This window comes from Chlorocebus sabaeus, chromosome 12, assembly GCF_047675955.1.
Source record: "Chlorocebus sabaeus isolate Y175 chromosome 12, mChlSab1.0.hap1, whole genome shotgun sequence".
In the NCBI taxonomy this organism is placed as follows: domain Eukaryota; kingdom Metazoa; phylum Chordata; class Mammalia; order Primates; family Cercopithecidae; genus Chlorocebus; species Chlorocebus sabaeus.
Genome location: NC_132915.1, coordinates 80,105,093 through 80,122,101, shown reverse-complemented (window position 1 = coordinate 80,122,101; position 17,009 = coordinate 80,105,093). Strand labels below are relative to the sequence as shown.

Below are 17,009 nucleotides of genomic sequence, written 5' to 3'. Positions count from 1 at the left end.
TTGCCAGCATCTATGGTAGCAGCAGGAACCCTGGCACAGCTGTTCCCTAATCTTCAGAAGTTGGTCAGCCGTCTGTCTCAATCAAGGCAAGGAAGTTAGGGCTACTGGGGATTCAGGGAATGGAATCACCTGTATTTTCAGTAAATGCTTTACTGTACCTTACAGTTTTCGTAAGGCTGGACCATGCCCATGACAACAAGGTCCTGGGGGTAACAGAGCAACAGGGTGGAATGAACTTGAGCCTCTAAATGACTGCTTAGAACAAATCCGCCTTCAGACCTCAAATGCTCCTCTTGGGCTGTAATGTGAGAGAGAGACTTCTATCTTCTTTCAGCCACTGAATTATTTACTGGGTCTCTTTGTTGGCTGTTTAGCTTTACCCTACCCAATATAGAAATGGGCACCTTAGTACTGGGGTGATTCCGTAAAATGTGTGTGTTTGTGTGTGTGTACTTGTGAACAGCAGGAGGTCAGCAAACAGACACTGCAACTGCAAGGCGGGGAGCTGGAGATTGTTCTTATGACAGGCCAGAATATTTGCATAACTCAGTAGACATGTGTGATAACTTAGAAGGCAGGCCACAAGCCTATGTGCTCTCCAGGCAGCAGCTGGGAAGAGCCAGAATTTTAGCATGTGTTCGCTCTTAGGGACAGTGGGTGCTTTTTTTTTTTTTTTTTTTTGGAGACGGAGTCTTGCTTTGTCGTCCAGGTTGGAGTGCAGTGGTGTGATCTCGGCTCGCTGCAAGCTCTGCCTCCTAGGTTCACGCCATTCTCCTGCCTTAGCCTCCCAAGTAGCTGGGACTACAGGCGCCCACAGCCATGCCCAGTTATTTGGGTTTTTTGTTTGTTTGTTTGTTTTTTGTAATTTAGTAGAGAGGGGGTATCACTGTGTTGCCCAGGCTGGTCTCAAACTCCTGAGCTCAGGCAATCCGCCCGCCTCAGCCTCCCAAAGTGCTAGGATTACAGGCATGAGCCACCGCCCCCGGCCCAGTGGGTGCTTTTATCAGACACTGTCAGCACCCCACCCTTATCCCCATGCCTGAGCCACTTCATTGTACACGGCCTAATTTCCAACTCAGTTGTACCATCTCCCTTCTTGACGCTGGTCTGTGCTGAAGGTAGGCGCCACTGGTCTGAGAAAAAGCAGACCTGGCCCAGGACCAAGAATAGGAGTTTGTTTGCTATTGAATGAAGTTGATGAGAAGGAAAGTTTAAGAGCACAGGCGTTGGCTCTGACTGCCCAGGTTGGGATCTCTCCTTTCATGCAAGTTAATCAAACTCTCTGAGTGAGTTTCTTCCTTTGTAAAATGGAGGTGAAACTAGTTTTATGTATCTCAAAGGAATGTTGTAAGAATTTAATGGGATAATCCATAGCAGATGCACAGCACAGTGCCTAGTTCAGAGCTAGTCCTTAAGAAAGAAGAGCCATGATTGATGGAAGCATGCAGGTATCCTCTGCCATCTGGCAACAAGGTCAGTTTTCTATTTAAATATGTGTAAGTGCCACATTTGATCTACAGATGGGACTACACACACTGGGGTGTTCATTGCAGTGTTTTGGGAATGGCTATACGTACACCTCATGGATTCCTGGTTAGTGTGAAGGGTAAGAAAAGTCCTCCTGGCCTCCTAGGCAAGTTCCTGGCTAGAGAAGCTGCTTTTACTTTAGGGACCACTGCCACCTCCTGGTCACATTCTATACTTGCAGGTAAAGGTGAGCATCTTGAGTCAATTGAAAACATTGAAAGTAATGTGAGGAACCCTTTCCATTATCTTTAAGTACCTGTAGATTTTAATTCATTAAAGAGGGATTGTAGCCACCTGGGTTTGAAGCCCGCATTTTCCCTGAGCCTTTCAATAATTTTGATTTGATCTTTAACCCTTTCCATGATCAATGAAGGAGCTTCTGCCACCTTCATGCGTATCTTGGGAAGTGCCTAAATTTCTCCTTTAGAGCTCCTGGAACCTTGTGATCCTCTACTAATGAGTTCTGAAACCCTTCTCGTTTTTACTAAACATCTTATCACCTAGCAGTCTCTCTCATGTCCAGAAGAATACATAATTATATGTATCCCATAGTGAGTGGAAAAATTAAAAGTATGCTCAGACAGTGCAGGTTCTCACTGGATGGCCTATTTAATAGTTAAGGAAATGCAGGTGTGAAAACATTGCCTGACCTCAAACCTGCTATGTTCCCAAATTCCCAGTGCTAAGAGAGAACTTAACATACTTCCCTAATTCCAGTTGAAACCATCCTAAGAATCCCCCTTTTAAATTTGTTCTTTATATTCATAGAACGTGACACATAGTAGGCACTCAAATAAGTATCCCTAAATGTAGGAATTTAGAAAGAATGAACTCTAAGTATATCTGTATCAACCTCTCACCAAACACTTTGCATATGACATATGGTTCAATTCTCATGGCAACTTTGTAAGTCAGAAATCTGATCTAAAATAAGCAAACTGTCAACAATTCCACAGAAAACGTGTCAGGGCCCTAATTTGAGTTCCTTGCCTGATCACAAATGTTGAACCCTTGTGAGAAAAGATATCGATCCTCTAGCAGGGGCAGAAAAATTAAAGTTGGGATCCAAATCTGGCCTGCCACTTGCTTTTGTACATCCTGAAGGGATTTTACTTTTTGTTGCTGTTGTTGTTTGGGGTTTTTTTTTTTTGAGACAGAGTCTCATTCTGTCACCCAGGCTGGAGTGCAGTGGTGTGATCTTGGCTCACTGCAATCTCTGCCTCCCAGGTTCAAGCAATTCTCCTGCCTCAGCCTCCCAAGTAGCTGGGACTACTACTACAGGTGCCCTCCAACATGCCTGGCTATTTTCAGTAGAAGTGGGGTTTCACCTGTGGTCAGGCTGGTCTCGAACTCCTGACCTCAGGTGATTCGGGTCCTCAGCCTCCCAAAGTGCTGTACCCAGTCCGATTTTACATTTTTTAATGTTTGACAGAAATCAAAGAAATAAATTTTGTGACTTGTGAAAATTATATAAAATAAAAATTTTAATGTTCATAAATACAGTTTTACTGGAACGCATCCACACTAGTTCATTTCTGTATTGTCTGTGGCCACTTTCAGGTGACAGTGGCAGAACTGGGTGGCTGTACGACCCACAAAGGCTAAAATATTCACTATCTGACCCTTTATTAAAAAGCTTTACAAAAAAAAAAAATAGAATGAACCCAGCTGATCACATAAACACTTGCTCTGTGTTGTTCCTAACCAGTTTTGGGTCAAAAGATATAGAGATTTGAAAACACTTTTGCAAAGATTATGACAGCGAGAGAAATCTAGCATGGCTGGCTCCAGCTTGCCTCTAGCCTCACAGGCTAACTGTCATCAGTCATTCCTGGGTGTAGGCCAACCTAACCATGGGAAGAATTTAGTTTATAGTTTAAAGCAAGGATGATAATAGCCCTTCCCTAAACTAAACCATCTTTGTAAAACTAATGAAAGTCCACAAGATTAGGATTATGAGAGGGGCCTGAATTCTGCTAAGATAAAGGTGTGGTTAAATGATAACCAGCTGTTAGGTCCAGGGTCAGATTCCAGCCCATGCTGAGGTCCGAAGGGAGTTCATGGATCAATGGCAGATAGCTGAAAGAATATTTGGGGGGCCGTAGGTAGAAATACAGCTTTATTCTGCATCTCTCTCATCAGCAGCTCTCTTACAATGTCTGCTCTGTCTTGGCTGCTTGCTCTGGCAGGTCCCATGCACAGCTGCATGGCCAGCTCTCCCTTCAGGGTCAGCAGCTTAACTCTTTCTCTCTCTGGGAACAAGCAAGTTGAGCTGTGTCCTGGCTCTCCTCTGTCCATCTGCAAAGACAACTTTGACTCTCTCTCTTTCTTGGGGTGAGAGCATCTGTACAGTGTCAGCAGGGCAATTATACTTTTTACAGTCAATAGTGGCATAGAGCCAAGTGATGGCCTTCCCATATTATGGCTACATAGCTGTATTTACATTATAATAAGCGGAGTTATGCACCTGCACTACAAACTCGCTGAGTCACGCAGAATGTAAACATCCTACCTTGGCCTATCCTTGACCAAAGCACATCCATTAACTTATACCAGCCATTGTTCTGGAAGCCACAAGATCTGTAACTTCTCCAATCACTCCCATAAGTAACATCACTTTTGTGGAACCTAAGATTGGCCTTTGAGATGTTTTTCAGACTTTTGCATTTCTGGCAACCGACTAACTCTACCTAGATCCATGTGTCTTGTGACTCAATAGGTCCTGTGGCCCCCACCCAGAGGTGAACTCAGTGCACAAGGACCATTTTCAACATCCCTATGATTTCATCGTCAACCAATCAACATTCCCCATTTCCTAGCCCCCTGTCCACCGAACTATCCTTGAAAAACCCAAGCTTTGAGGAGACTGATTTGAGTAATAACTCTGTCTGCTGCATGGCCAGCCTTGCATTAATTAAACTCTTTCTTTACTGCAATACCATGGTCTCAGCGAAATAATTTTTTCTCTGCATTGGGCAGGAAGAATGTGTTAGGCAATTACAGATTCTACAAAAACATAGGGGTTGTCCTATGCATACTAGCTCCCTTACTACCTTTTTTTTTTTTTTTTTTTTGAGACAGTCTCATTCTGTCACCCAGGCTGGAGTGCAGTGGCATGATCTCAGCTCACTGCAACCTCCACCTCCTGGGTTCAAGTGATTCTCCTGCCTCAGCCTCCTGAGTAGCTGGGATTACAGGCCCCCACCACCACACCCAGCTAGGCTGGTCTTAAACTCGTGACCTCAAGTTATCCACCCACCTCATTCTCCCAAAGTGTTTGGATTACAGGTATGACCCACGGCACCTGGCCCCTTACTACCTTTGGAGAGATAATAGGCTCCAGGTGCAATAAGCTCAAGCTCTTCCCCAAACCACATTCTCAGTATAAAGAGAAATTGTGTTGTTCTCAACACAATACAGAAGAGAGGTGAATATAGTCTCTTGTTCGAATTTATAGCTTTATCACAAAGTTAAAATGTCTTTACCTCACTGATAATTCTCTTTAGTTCTGTGGTTAAGAACTCTGACTTTGGTAAGACTGCCTAGATAGGGATGACTTTACATGAGTCATCACTTCAACTATTTGTGCTTCAGTTTCTCAACAGTGAAAAAGGAGGAATAACACGACTTAGCATATAGTTGTAATGAATTGTAGCTGCCTTATTACCACATTTCATCACATCTCAGACGCCATCAATTGGAATTTGAATGTCTAAATGTAACCATTAAGAAAAAGTACTGCCATTTAGACGACAACCCAATACCCTCTAATCACTGAGAATGTTTATTTTGTACCCATTGAATAGCTCCTTTGGGCTTATTAAATATAGATTTTTATGTTACATCACTCTGCATGCATAAAAAAGGAAAGTACAAACAAAATAAATTGGCTAAGGTATTCCTAAGACATCTTTATGTTTAAAGTCTAGCTCTCCTGAGTTCTTTTTCCACACTTTTATACACATGATCATCCCCTGTGGCCATGTGTGTTGGCGCAGTATTTCTTTTCTTTATTTGAGACAGGATCTCGCTCTGTTGTCCGGGGTGGAGTGCAGTGGCCTGATCATAGCTCACTGTACCCTTAACCCTGGGTTCAAGTGATCCTCCTGCCTCAGCCTTCAAGTGGGACTACAGGTATGTGCCACCATGACCGGCTAATTTTTTGCTTTTGTAGAGATGGGGTCTCACTCTATTGCCCAGGCTAGTTTCAAACTCCTAGCCCCAAGCAATCCTCCCGCCTCAGCTTGCCAAAGTTGTTAGGATTACAGGCATGAGCCACTGTGCTTTGCCGGCACAGTATTTCTTAAGGGGGTACTCCACTATTGAATCTGGAATTTCCTTCCAAGTCAGCCATACCCATTCTGTAAATTTGGTGACTGGCACTTTCCTATTGGACTAAGCTCATAGTTAAATAAGCAGGCAGCTTCCATCAAACTCATGCTTGCCATCCTAAAAATGATCCAAATGATGAACAAATTATTTACAATAGCTTCTATTTATTTGAAATGTTTAAAATCTATTCTAAGGCTTGTCCATTCCTCTTGCCTTCCATTGCATGGGTCAGTACATAAACAACACATGCATGGCCAGCAAGGCTGAAAACTCAATTATGGTGACCCCAATAGCAACAGCTACAGCCAAGTTTCCCCTTGCTTAGGCCAGGCCAGGTACATCACGTCTGTGCCCGTGCAGCAGGGATTGTAAGACACATTCTGATTGCAGAGATAATAAAATGTTCAGAAGTGAGACCCTTAGAAACGGTGGCTTGTGATGCTCTTCTTTTATTGCTTCTCCTAGCATTGTCCCTTTTATGATTCTACTTTAACTCAAACTGTCAGAAAGGGTGTAGCAACGAGCAATATGACTGTGGTGCCCAGGATTCAAAAAAGAAATCTTCAGTGTTTCCATGACAACCAGCATCCATCCCAAGAGTTGCCTCTGAATAAGCTGGGTCCACCTGTGGTGTGTCGGCCACTGGCAAACACCAGAGGCTGCTGGGCACAGAAAAAACCCAACCTTGGCTGTACTCCTCCAAATGCCCAGCATTCTTAGGTGTGGAGGTGACAGATGAGTCAAACAATCATAGGGCAACAAAGGATGCATCCTGGGCCTGTGGAACCTCAGGGAAAGCTAATATCCTTCCTTTGAATTTGGAGGGTTGGGTGAGGATGGGCAGACATTTGCAAAAGTAAAGTCTATTTGAGGGTCCTGTCCAGAGACCTTTGTGCAGGAACTAGTTGCCTGCTTCCAGGTGAGACAGAAAGAAAAAGATGAGAGAAAGAGAGAAAGAGGAAAGAAAGAAAGAAAGAAAGAAAGAAAGAAAGAAAGAAAGAAAGAAAGAAAGAAAGAAAGAAAGAAAGAAAGAAAGAAAGAAAGAGAAAGGAAGGAAGGAAGGAAAGAGAGAGAGAGAAGAAAGAAGAAGAAGAAAGAAAGAAAAGAAAAGACAGAAATGGCCAGGTGCAGTAGCTCATGCCTGTAATCCCAGCACTTTGGGAGGATGAGGTGGGTGGATCACGAGGTCAGGAGTTCAAGACCAGCCTGGCCAACATGGTGAAACCCCATCTCTACTAAAAATATTAAAAAATTAGCTGGGTGTGGTGGCACACACCTGTAGTCCCAGCTACTTGGGAGGCTGGGGCAGGAGAATCACTTGAACATGGGAGGCAGAGATTGCAGTGAGCCGAGACCGTGCCATTGCACTCCAGCCTGGCGACAGAGGAAGACTCTGTCTCAAACAACCCACCCACCATACATTTGTTTGGTTGTATTTACCTGTATTATCTCTGTAAATATTTTGTTTTATGGCACCACCTATTAACATTCATTTAATGTATTTTATATGTATTTGATATGTGCTGATCAATGATTTCACTCTGTGTGTGTGTGTGTGTGTGTGTGTGTGTGTGTGTGTATATTTTTTTTTTTTTGGAGACGGGAGTCTCACTCTCTCACCCAGGCCAGAGTGCAGTGGCATGGGAGACCAAGGCAGGTGGATCACTGAATGTTCCATACATGAGCAGGCAGAGAAAAACCAAACTGATTTGTGATTTTACTTATCTCGGGTAGCAGTAGTCTCATTCCAGTTGTTCGGAGTCCGCCCACTTGAATTTAGAACAAAGATAACTCTCCATTCAGAGTTTGGATAACTCTCCCATCAAGGTTAACTGACATTGAGATCACCATGTCTTCGCAACATGAAACAATGTGTACCACGCAAATACTCTTCTTTCTCCTGCAAAAAGCATGTGAATGCTTGGGCGACACTTAGAAATTACTGGTGTGGCATCTCCAGTTATTTCCTGAGTCCCCATTTTTTCATCTGGTGTCATCTTGTACATTTAAAACCTTTTGCATTCTCCTTTTCAATTTCCCATTTGTTCTCTATGTCCCTAGCAGCTCAATTCTGAATTTGATGCGGGTTCTGTGTAGAGAGGAATATAGTCACCACCCTCTCATGGCCCAGGAACCCCATAATTAAAATGAGTGTGCTCCAAAGTAACCTCATGGCCTTGTGTAGTCTCACAATTACAGTCTCTGCCACAAATACAGAACAGGGGAGATGAGCCTGGATAAGGGACACAGGCCCCCATCCCTTCCCATAGACACACATCACAGAGCAAAGAGCCTGCATAACTGCCCTTCACTGGGTAGAGGGTTAATGTCTTTTTTTTTTTTTTTTGAGATGGAGTTTCACGCTTCTTACCCGGGTGGGAGTGCAATGGCACAATCTGGGTTCACTGAAACCTCTGCCTCCCGGGTTCAAGCAATTCTCCTGCCTCAGTCTCCCGAGTAGCTGGGATTACAGGCATGCAACAGCACGCCCGGCTAATTTTGTATTTTTAGTAGAGACAGGGTTTTTCCATGTTGGTCAGGCTAGACTTGAACACCGACCTCAGGTGATCCACCTGCCTCAGCTTCTCAAAGTGCTGGGATTACAGGCATGAGACACCGCGCCTGGCCAATGCCTTTTAACATTGGTAGTTTTGTGGTTGGAGCCTCCCCAAAAATAACTTCTATTGTGAGTGTTGCACCTTCCTCTACCATTGCAGCAGACTTGCTTCTTCACACATGGCCTGAGTTCTTTCCTTCCCAGCATGCCTGCCTGCCAAATCTCATCCCTACCTCTGCCTGAAGCCTCCAGATGTTAGTAGTGATGGATGGAAACAGGACCAGGACTGAATCCATAGGTGGTCACAGCACCACTGCCCCTGGTTCTTGGAGGCAGCCTGGAGAGCAAGTTTTCTTCTTCATCAGCAAGTGAGCTGATGGCCACATGTTGACATGAAGGACTCCTTTTGTTGTATTTAACATAAAGCCCCTTTCCCCAAACTCTTACTCTGGTTTCTTTATTTTTCTGCTCCCTCTACTACCCCTAACTCTTTTTCTTTCTTTCTTTCTTTTTCTTTTCTTTTATTTTTTGCTACAGCTTTATTGTGGTATAATTTACTTGACAAAATTTACTCAAGTGTATGATTCTCAGTACATTGAAAATTGTGCAACCATCACCACAATTTAATTATATCACATTTTTATCACCCTATTTGCAGTCAATTTTGGGTCCTTTTTTTTTTGGCAACTGGGATGCCTGGGCCGTCTGCTCTCACCATCTCCTGGGAGAGACGATCTCAAAGAGAAGAATCCAGAGAAAGTTCATCCAAAGGAAGAAAGTTCTTTGCTGCTCCCACCAAAACCCCACTCTTCCCCTAGACTTGGGCTCCTATCACAGCCTTGGCTTTGATCCCTGAGAGCCCCTTTCCTGTACAGTACAGTGCGGGGAGATGGTGCAAGCCCATTTCGACTTCACACACATCAACAGGCTTATTCAACCTTGTATGTGAAGTTGTCAATGTGTGCTTCTGTGGGAAGAGTGGTTAAGAGCCCGGGTTCAAATGCAAGCACTACCATTTACAAGCCATGCATTGAAAAACTAACCTCCTGGGGCTGCAGTTTCCTACTGTGTAAAATGGAAATCAATATAAATATATCACAGTCATGGAGAGCCTGGAGTGCCTGTCACATTCTCAGTGACATTCACAAGTGTTATCCACTGTTGCTAGACTTTGATCAAATTTTTAAAGGGGTGCCCCTACTTCCAAATTCAGAACTCTCACCACTTAGAGGTCGAAAGATGTCAGCCCCGACAGGTGCCACAGAACACCCCCAGATGCTCAGAACAGGAATATATGGTTGGAAATCCTGAGGAGAAAAAGGCTGGAAGAGTTACAAATGGGGAGAGAGAGAAAAAGGCAGCTGGAAAGGAAGTACCAGGAAGAAGAGGGGCCGAGGGAAAGACCAGGAAACTGATGGTCAGGGGCCAGGGGCCCAGGGCTGAGTGATGGGATGGAGGAGCTAGAGACTGAAGCGGGAGGGAGGAAGTAGAAGGGAGGACAGGTGGAAATGTGGTGAGGATGCTTCCTGATAAACCTGTGGTCTTCGCATGCTCTTGAAATGAGTAAATTTTGTTAAGTAAATTATACCATAATAAAGCTCTAGAAAAAAAAGAAAAAGTAAAAGAAAGAAAAGAAAAAGAGTTAGGGGTAGAAGAGTAGGAAAATAAAGAAACCAGAGTAACAGTTTGGGGAAAGGGGCTTTATGTTGAATATAACAAAAGGAGTCCTTCATGTCAACATGTAGCCATCAGCTATTCCTTGCAGAGGAGAGCCAAATACAGGTGCTCAGAATGTATTCTAAAGGTTAGAGCCCAAAGCTATAGGCAAGGCTGGAATTTACAGTTCATCCTGCTGTTTGTCCACCTCCTGCTGTGGCTTCGAGTCTATGTCCTCAAGAGGCACCTGCAGCTTCTGGCATCTAGCCAGGGTGGCTGGGGACAGCATTGAAAAGGGGACTGTGGGAACAGCCTGGTGCAGCAGTGTCCCCTCAGCTCGGATTGGTTCCTTTGTTCCAAACATGAGGAAGCAGAAGCTGTCACACAGTAGCGGCCAAGGACGCTGGCGTGCCACTGTTTGGCCCAGTCTTCCACCCTCCCTCACGGTCAAACAAGCAGCCATTATTTATAAAAACTCAACACACATTGGATTTTAATGAGAAAATAACTGTATACTTGCATTGAATGCCTCACAATCACTATAAAACCAAAGCAGGATAATAACATTTAAGTGGTTAACATACACAGGAAAGCCAGATACAGAGTATAATTTCCAAACACAGTATTGCTGCTTTTTCCCCCTCCTCCCCCAAAAAAAGAAAAACAAAGAAAACATAATTTGGGTAAAGAGCAACACAAAATCAAAATTGGCAGCTCACTGAATGCTTAAAATTCAGGAAATTGGTTCTTTAAACTAAAATGGAATATATTCACCATCTCTAACACTTAGGCTACTTTTTTTTCAATACCTAGTTTAATTAAATCCATTCTTTAGTTGGGAAAAAAAAAAAGGTTTAATTACTCATCTTCAGAGACAAGAATCAACACTGTTTTAGTGTTCCTGGTAACGCTTTATATATATATATGTGTGTGTGTATATATATGTGGACATTGATCTATATACGGCTTATATGTCATTGTCTAGGGTGAGCAGCATGCATGGGTATGAATAGGCAAGTAAATTGCATTGTGTCATCCAAGTAAAACACAGCCCGGCCTCCTGCCACTGACAGACCCTGTTTCCATAATTTCTGGATGAGAAAGCCAAGGCATGTCAGTAGTTAATCGGCTCCGGAGGAAAGTGAACACCTATAAACACGGCAGAATGCAATACTTTCAGAAAGGCTTTTAACATCTACAGAATCTAAACATTTTGTAAAAGGTGAGGTTAACAAGCTTGCGTGCTATTTGGGGGTGGGGCCGAGCATCAGAGGCAAAGTTTTTCGTAAGCCTCTTTCTCTCGATGGATTAGGCAGGAATGACTTTCCTCCAGGGGACAGTCCCATCTTCAGAAAGTTAAAAGGGTCCATTTGGGATCCCAGAGCCTAGCACGGTGCTATGTACAAAGCGGTGGCCCAAGGTTTCTTGAATGAATAAAAAACTCAAGAGCACAGAGAAAATCTGGCTCTCCCAAGTAAACTGTAATTTACATTTTAATGGGATTATATTAGGATCTTCAGTGAGTGGAGCAAGAAAATAGACAGCAGTAATCCGGAAGGCAGCACAGGAGTATTAGCAAAAGTTAAGAGATGTAGGGGCCACAGTGAAAACAGCTTTGTGACTGTGGGAGTCCCAGAAACAGCATTTCTTTCCTTATCCACACACGGAGCATGGCCCAAGAACCCCTAGCTCTGTATCTTTAAGCAATAAGTGCTCTGGTTCAGTCAACTGTGGTCAAAGACCACTTCATCTGCCTCTAAAGCGATTCCGTGAATAGTGTGGCCTCTTAAGCTTTTCTCTTAGCTGTACATTCTCTTGTCAAATGTAGGTTTCATGTAGCACATGGTTTCCTTCAGAACAGAACAAAAAACTTTAAGGTAAGTCATAAGGATGGTTTCCTCTTGTGAAAAACGGGGAAGTTAGTCTATATCATGTCTATGGTCTCTACCAGATCCATGAGTCAGAGAAAACATGAAGCACATCACATTTTTTGTGCAATCCATAGAACTATCCTACTCTCCAGCCATCCTAACTGCCACTGTGCCTGGGGCTGTGCAATGCTACTGCCTCCTCTGTTCTTATCCCTGTGTCTGCTTTGGGAATGCCCCCCTATTGCTGGGTTCTCAGCCCAGGCATCTGGGACCTCTGGCTGGAAATCCTCAGGTAAAGACAATCCTCCTTCCTGGGTCCTCCCATTTCATGTCAGGACTTCTAATCTAACACGGATCTCATTTTCCTGAGAATGTTAGTCTCCACGCCAGCCTCCCTCACTATAAAATGAATTTCTTGCAACACGGATCTTACTTGTTTTGTGACCCCAGAGGCTAGCACATTTTGTTGAGAATTCATTCAAAATATTCAGGAGAACGAACCATATAAAGATGGTGCCAATTGCCCATGTGCTCTTTTGGCTGCCATCTGTAAAATGTGGCTTCAAGTTACTGGTTCCCTTGGCAGTTTTAAAGGATCCTTGTTAGTGGATGGTTCCATTTTTTACTTTGTGCCTACTTCTCATCTGTGAATACATGTCCCCCCAAGAGTCAACACTAGTCTAATAAAAGAAGGAAATGTGCATTAACATCTACATACAAATTTTGTGAAATTGCTACTTGTTAGAATAACACACTAGAGCTTATGACATAATATAAAAACAAAAATGATTTTTAGTGAGGTCTGACTTAATTATTGCTTTTTTTAAAAAAAAACCACAGTTTTAAAACAAAGGAGAAAAAAAGAAAGAAAAAAAAAAAAGAAGGCTGGTTGTTTTTTTTTTCTCAAGGCCAGAACTGAAAATTTTCTCATCCAGAAATTTAGGGCACCCAATTATTGAATACCCTTATCATATTGCTTTAAATGACAGAAAGATTAAAGCTGGCATCCTCTATAGTATACTAAGCATGAATATAAAGCATGAGAATAAATAGGAGACTTTCCTAAATGTCAAATTACAAAACTGCTCAAAACTTTGCAATTGTGACTCATGCAAATACCTTGTTAGGTCAATTTAATATTACAAATACTGCATCAGCTCGGTGCCTTTATATCCCTTTTCATAAAAAAGAAATTCTCACTCCACTCCTGAAGCCAGCAAACAGCTTTGGAGGAATTACCTGTACACCCAAGTGCCATGGTCACTCTGGAATTTTAATCCACATACATACACACATACACCCTTACTCCTGAACATACGCATTTTACACAAACACACAATGGTGTACACACACACACACTCACCCCATCTTTAGGATTTGTAGCTGATTCCAAGCCTGTACTTAAATTTCTATGCTATATTTTTCTTTGTAGCATCCTGAAAAACACTGGTTGCTCAGCAAAAATAGTATCTCTTACCTCCTATTTTGTTCCCATTCTTCCTCCCTCCCTCCCTTTTTCTCTCTCTACCTTCATGACTTTTCTTTCCTGTTTCCTTTCTGACTGATCCAAAAAGAATCCATCATTCTTCTTCCTATCTCTAAGGCCCACTTTATAAAACAAAATAGTTATAAACACCTTTTTATTTCTTGTCATCTACCTCTCCAAGGCAGAGTTCACCTTTTTTTCAAATATTGCCACTCTAAAAATGCCCCCACCATCTTGAACCAAGTTGTTCAATGTGTACAGATTCTATACATGTATATATTCATCCATCCCATCATAAAAATAGTTGTTGCCCACTAAATATAGTTTTCCTATGAAGAAACGTAACTGTGGAAATGTGTTCTCATAAACTGCAGATCAGTGAATATTATAAGCAGACACGATCCTAAAGCTAACATCATCCATTTGGTTTGGTTTTCTCTTCCCCTTTCTCAGCCTCCTCATGTAGAATAGATTGTGTTTGCAACATGAAGAAATATTGTCTTAAAATATGGATTTTATGAATTGTGATCATGAGTTGTTCTCAATTAAAAATTAAATGTAAGAGAAGTGGAATCATAACTGCCTCTTCTGGGCAAATATGGAGAGAAACGCCATTCATTTTATGGCTGCTGGAGAAAATGGAGTTAATGCAACACCCTCCGATGCTGCGAGCGACAGGTGGGAAACTGGTGCAGGGAAATATCCTGTGCCATGTAGGCTGCACCAGCCTGGGCCCTACTGCTCTCTAAGTGGCCCTATCACCATTGTCCTTCATCACCCGGAGAGGCTGGTCTCAGTTCTGCCTGTAGCAACTATGTTGATTTGCTTGTAACATCTTTTGTCCTTTTGGATCCATTGTGGATTGGCCCAAAACCAGACACGGGGATTGAGTCACCAAAAAAAGTCCTTTCTCTTTTGACTCCTGGGTGTCCAGAGTCTGATGGGTGGACTTCCTTTTTGTTTCATCATTGTATATTGCAGCTTCTGGTCTACATAAGGATTGCTGAGTTTGTTTGCACTTTAATAAATAGTCCATTAAAATGCTTTCAGTTGTTAAATTTCTTGGTTTCTTGGTCTCCCAAGCACCACAGACGCTTCCTGGGTTGAAGGAAGTTTATTCATTGTCTTCTTCCTCCTGGTTGGCATAGATCCCTGCTTCCCAGCGCAAAGCTAGCGCGCTCTTTCTTCGATTAACCCGTGTGGCCTCAAGGACCTGTAAAGAGAGGGAAAAAAATTATGCAGAGTTCATGGATGTTAATTATGAACACAAACCAACTTCTTTGTTTCTTTCTTCCTTTCTGTTTATCAACTTGAGAGGAGAAAGTGATAAAGTACTGCTGGGAGACAGGAGAGACACTGGAAAAGGGGAATGGGTGATTCTGGTTATGTATTCATCTCACAGCCAAAATTCATCTGCTACTTGACTCCTACTTTTCACTATAGAGAGATTTAATTTTCATGAAATGTTCTGCAAGTTTTTGAACTAGCTATGATTCTGCATCAAGTTTTCAGATAAAGCAGATCTCTACACGCGACAGATCAGTGCTGTCCAATTGACCTTTGTGCAATGATGAAAATGTATCTCTGCTATCCAATATGGTAGCCACTAGCCATACATGGCTATTGAGCACTTGAAATAGGGCTAGTGTGGTTGAAAAGCTAAATATTTATGTTTATTTCATTTTAGTTAATTTTAATTTGAATAGCTCCATGTGACTAGTGATTACCATATTGGACAGCACACTATAGATGATCTCAGTCTCTTCATAAACAAGCAATCCAGAAAATAATTCCAAACAATGAGACTAGTGTGGATGCAGTCCATCAAGCTTTGCAAATCTATATAAGCCATGATGATATTTATAGTACAAAAACCCACTTGGGCAAAATTAAACTAAAAAAGCCATTACATGGAAAAAAAAAAGTTATTGGATCAATAAAAGCAATCTCAGCATTCTGATGCAACTTCAGACCCCATATGCTAATCAATGAAATGAAAGGTGACAACATTAAGGACAAGTAGGCTCACTACCACTGAGGGAGAGCCTCCCTTCCTTCCATTCACTAGAGCAGTCCATGGACTCCTGAGAAGAGACTTCAGCCTATCTGCTCCAGTTTCAGTTTGATCAAGAAAAGATTCCAGATTAATGGCATTTAGGTTGCCAACATATGTAAAATGGTTCTATATCATGACACTGCAGCAAAAACAAGCCCAGGCATTCTTACCAGTTGCTCTGGCATTTGCTTAGGACGTATAGTTTCTGATTTTAAAGAAAAGTCCAATAGAGCCAACATTGGTTGATTATCCAAACTGCAACGAAGGCATTGCTTATTCTAAATATAATCAGTTAGGCAAGGGACAGTGATGGTGGTGACATGGATTGGCTGTGTCCCCACCCAAATCTCATCTTGAATTGTAGCTCCCATAATCCTCTCGTGTAGCAGGAGGGACTCGTGAGAGGTAACTGAATATGGGGGTGAGTTTTCCCATGCTGTTCTCATGATAGTAAGTCTCACCAGACCTGATGGTTTTATAAAGGGCAGTTCCCCTGCACACACTGTCTTGCCTGCTGCCATTTAAGACATGCCTTTGATCTTCCTTTGCCTTCTGCTGTGAGGCCTCCCCAGCCATGTGGAACTGTAAGTCCATTAAACCTCCTTTTCTTTATAAATTGCCCAGTCTTGGTTATTTCTTCATAGCAGTATGACTAATACAGCTGGCAACTCCAGAGAAGCAAGGAGATGCAGTTACAGGCTGAGGTGGGAGCCCAGATATAAGCAGATTCTGGGTAGATGGGAGATCAGGGGGTCCATCTCAACCTGCTTCTCTGCACCTTTGCCAAATAAATGCACCACCAAGAGCTTCAACGTGTTTTCCTCTGGGAAGCCTCCCCCATTCCTCCTCAGTCATGTTTGCTGAATGAATGATGCACTGTTAAGCACATAAGCCATGTGTGTTTTGCATAATGTGTTTTGCATATAAGCATATCATGGTCACTCACTCAATATCCACAGATATCTAAGAATAAGAAATTAGCAGGAGGAAAGCATACTTCCAAATCTGCTACAGTTAAATAGAGAAATTTTCTAATAGTCTAATGTGTGGTAGCACAGAACTGAAAAACAGCACTGGACTGCACGTGGAAGTCCTGGGCTCTATTTCCAGTTTTGTCCTCTGTTGTTCATCTTTTATTTCACATTTCTTATCTATAACATGGAGAACACAGCTACTCCACTTCACAGGCTTACTCAGAAGGCACTGTGGTCTCTGAAGTCCAGCAGGTCTACTTCAAATCCTTGTGACCCTGGAAAAGTCACTTACCCCTGTGCCTCAGTATCCCCATATAAAATGGGGATCATAAAAACTACAGCATAAAGTTGGACAGAGAAATCAATGAGGCAATGTATGTAAAGTATAGTTCCCAGTGCATAGTAAGCTCTCAAATAGAGCCTAATATGATGGAATAATTATTTCTATCAACATGTGAAAGGGATTTATACATTATGAAGTGGCATACAAATATAGGGCATTTTATAAAGAACTCTACATTGTATAAAAGAATCATCTCTTTGCCTTTCA

General features: G+C 42.5%; 1 protein-coding gene across 9 annotated transcripts in view; it reads right to left on the bottom strand.

Moving 5' to 3' along the window:
- Positions 1–10,534: 10,534 nt before the first annotated feature.
- PALM2AKAP2 (PALM2 and AKAP2 fusion) overlaps positions 10,535–17,009 on the bottom strand; it is a 550,991-nt gene continuing 544,516 nt past the window's right edge. For all 9 annotated transcript variants that reach the window (XM_073021828.1, XM_007968463.3, XM_007968462.3 and 6 more), the window contains one exon: positions 10,535–14,642. In XM_073021828.1, coding sequence (XP_072877929.1) covers positions 14,544–14,642 — 99 coding nt within the window. In that variant the 3' untranslated portion in view covers positions 10,535–14,543. The remainder of the gene's footprint in view (positions 14,643–17,009) is intronic.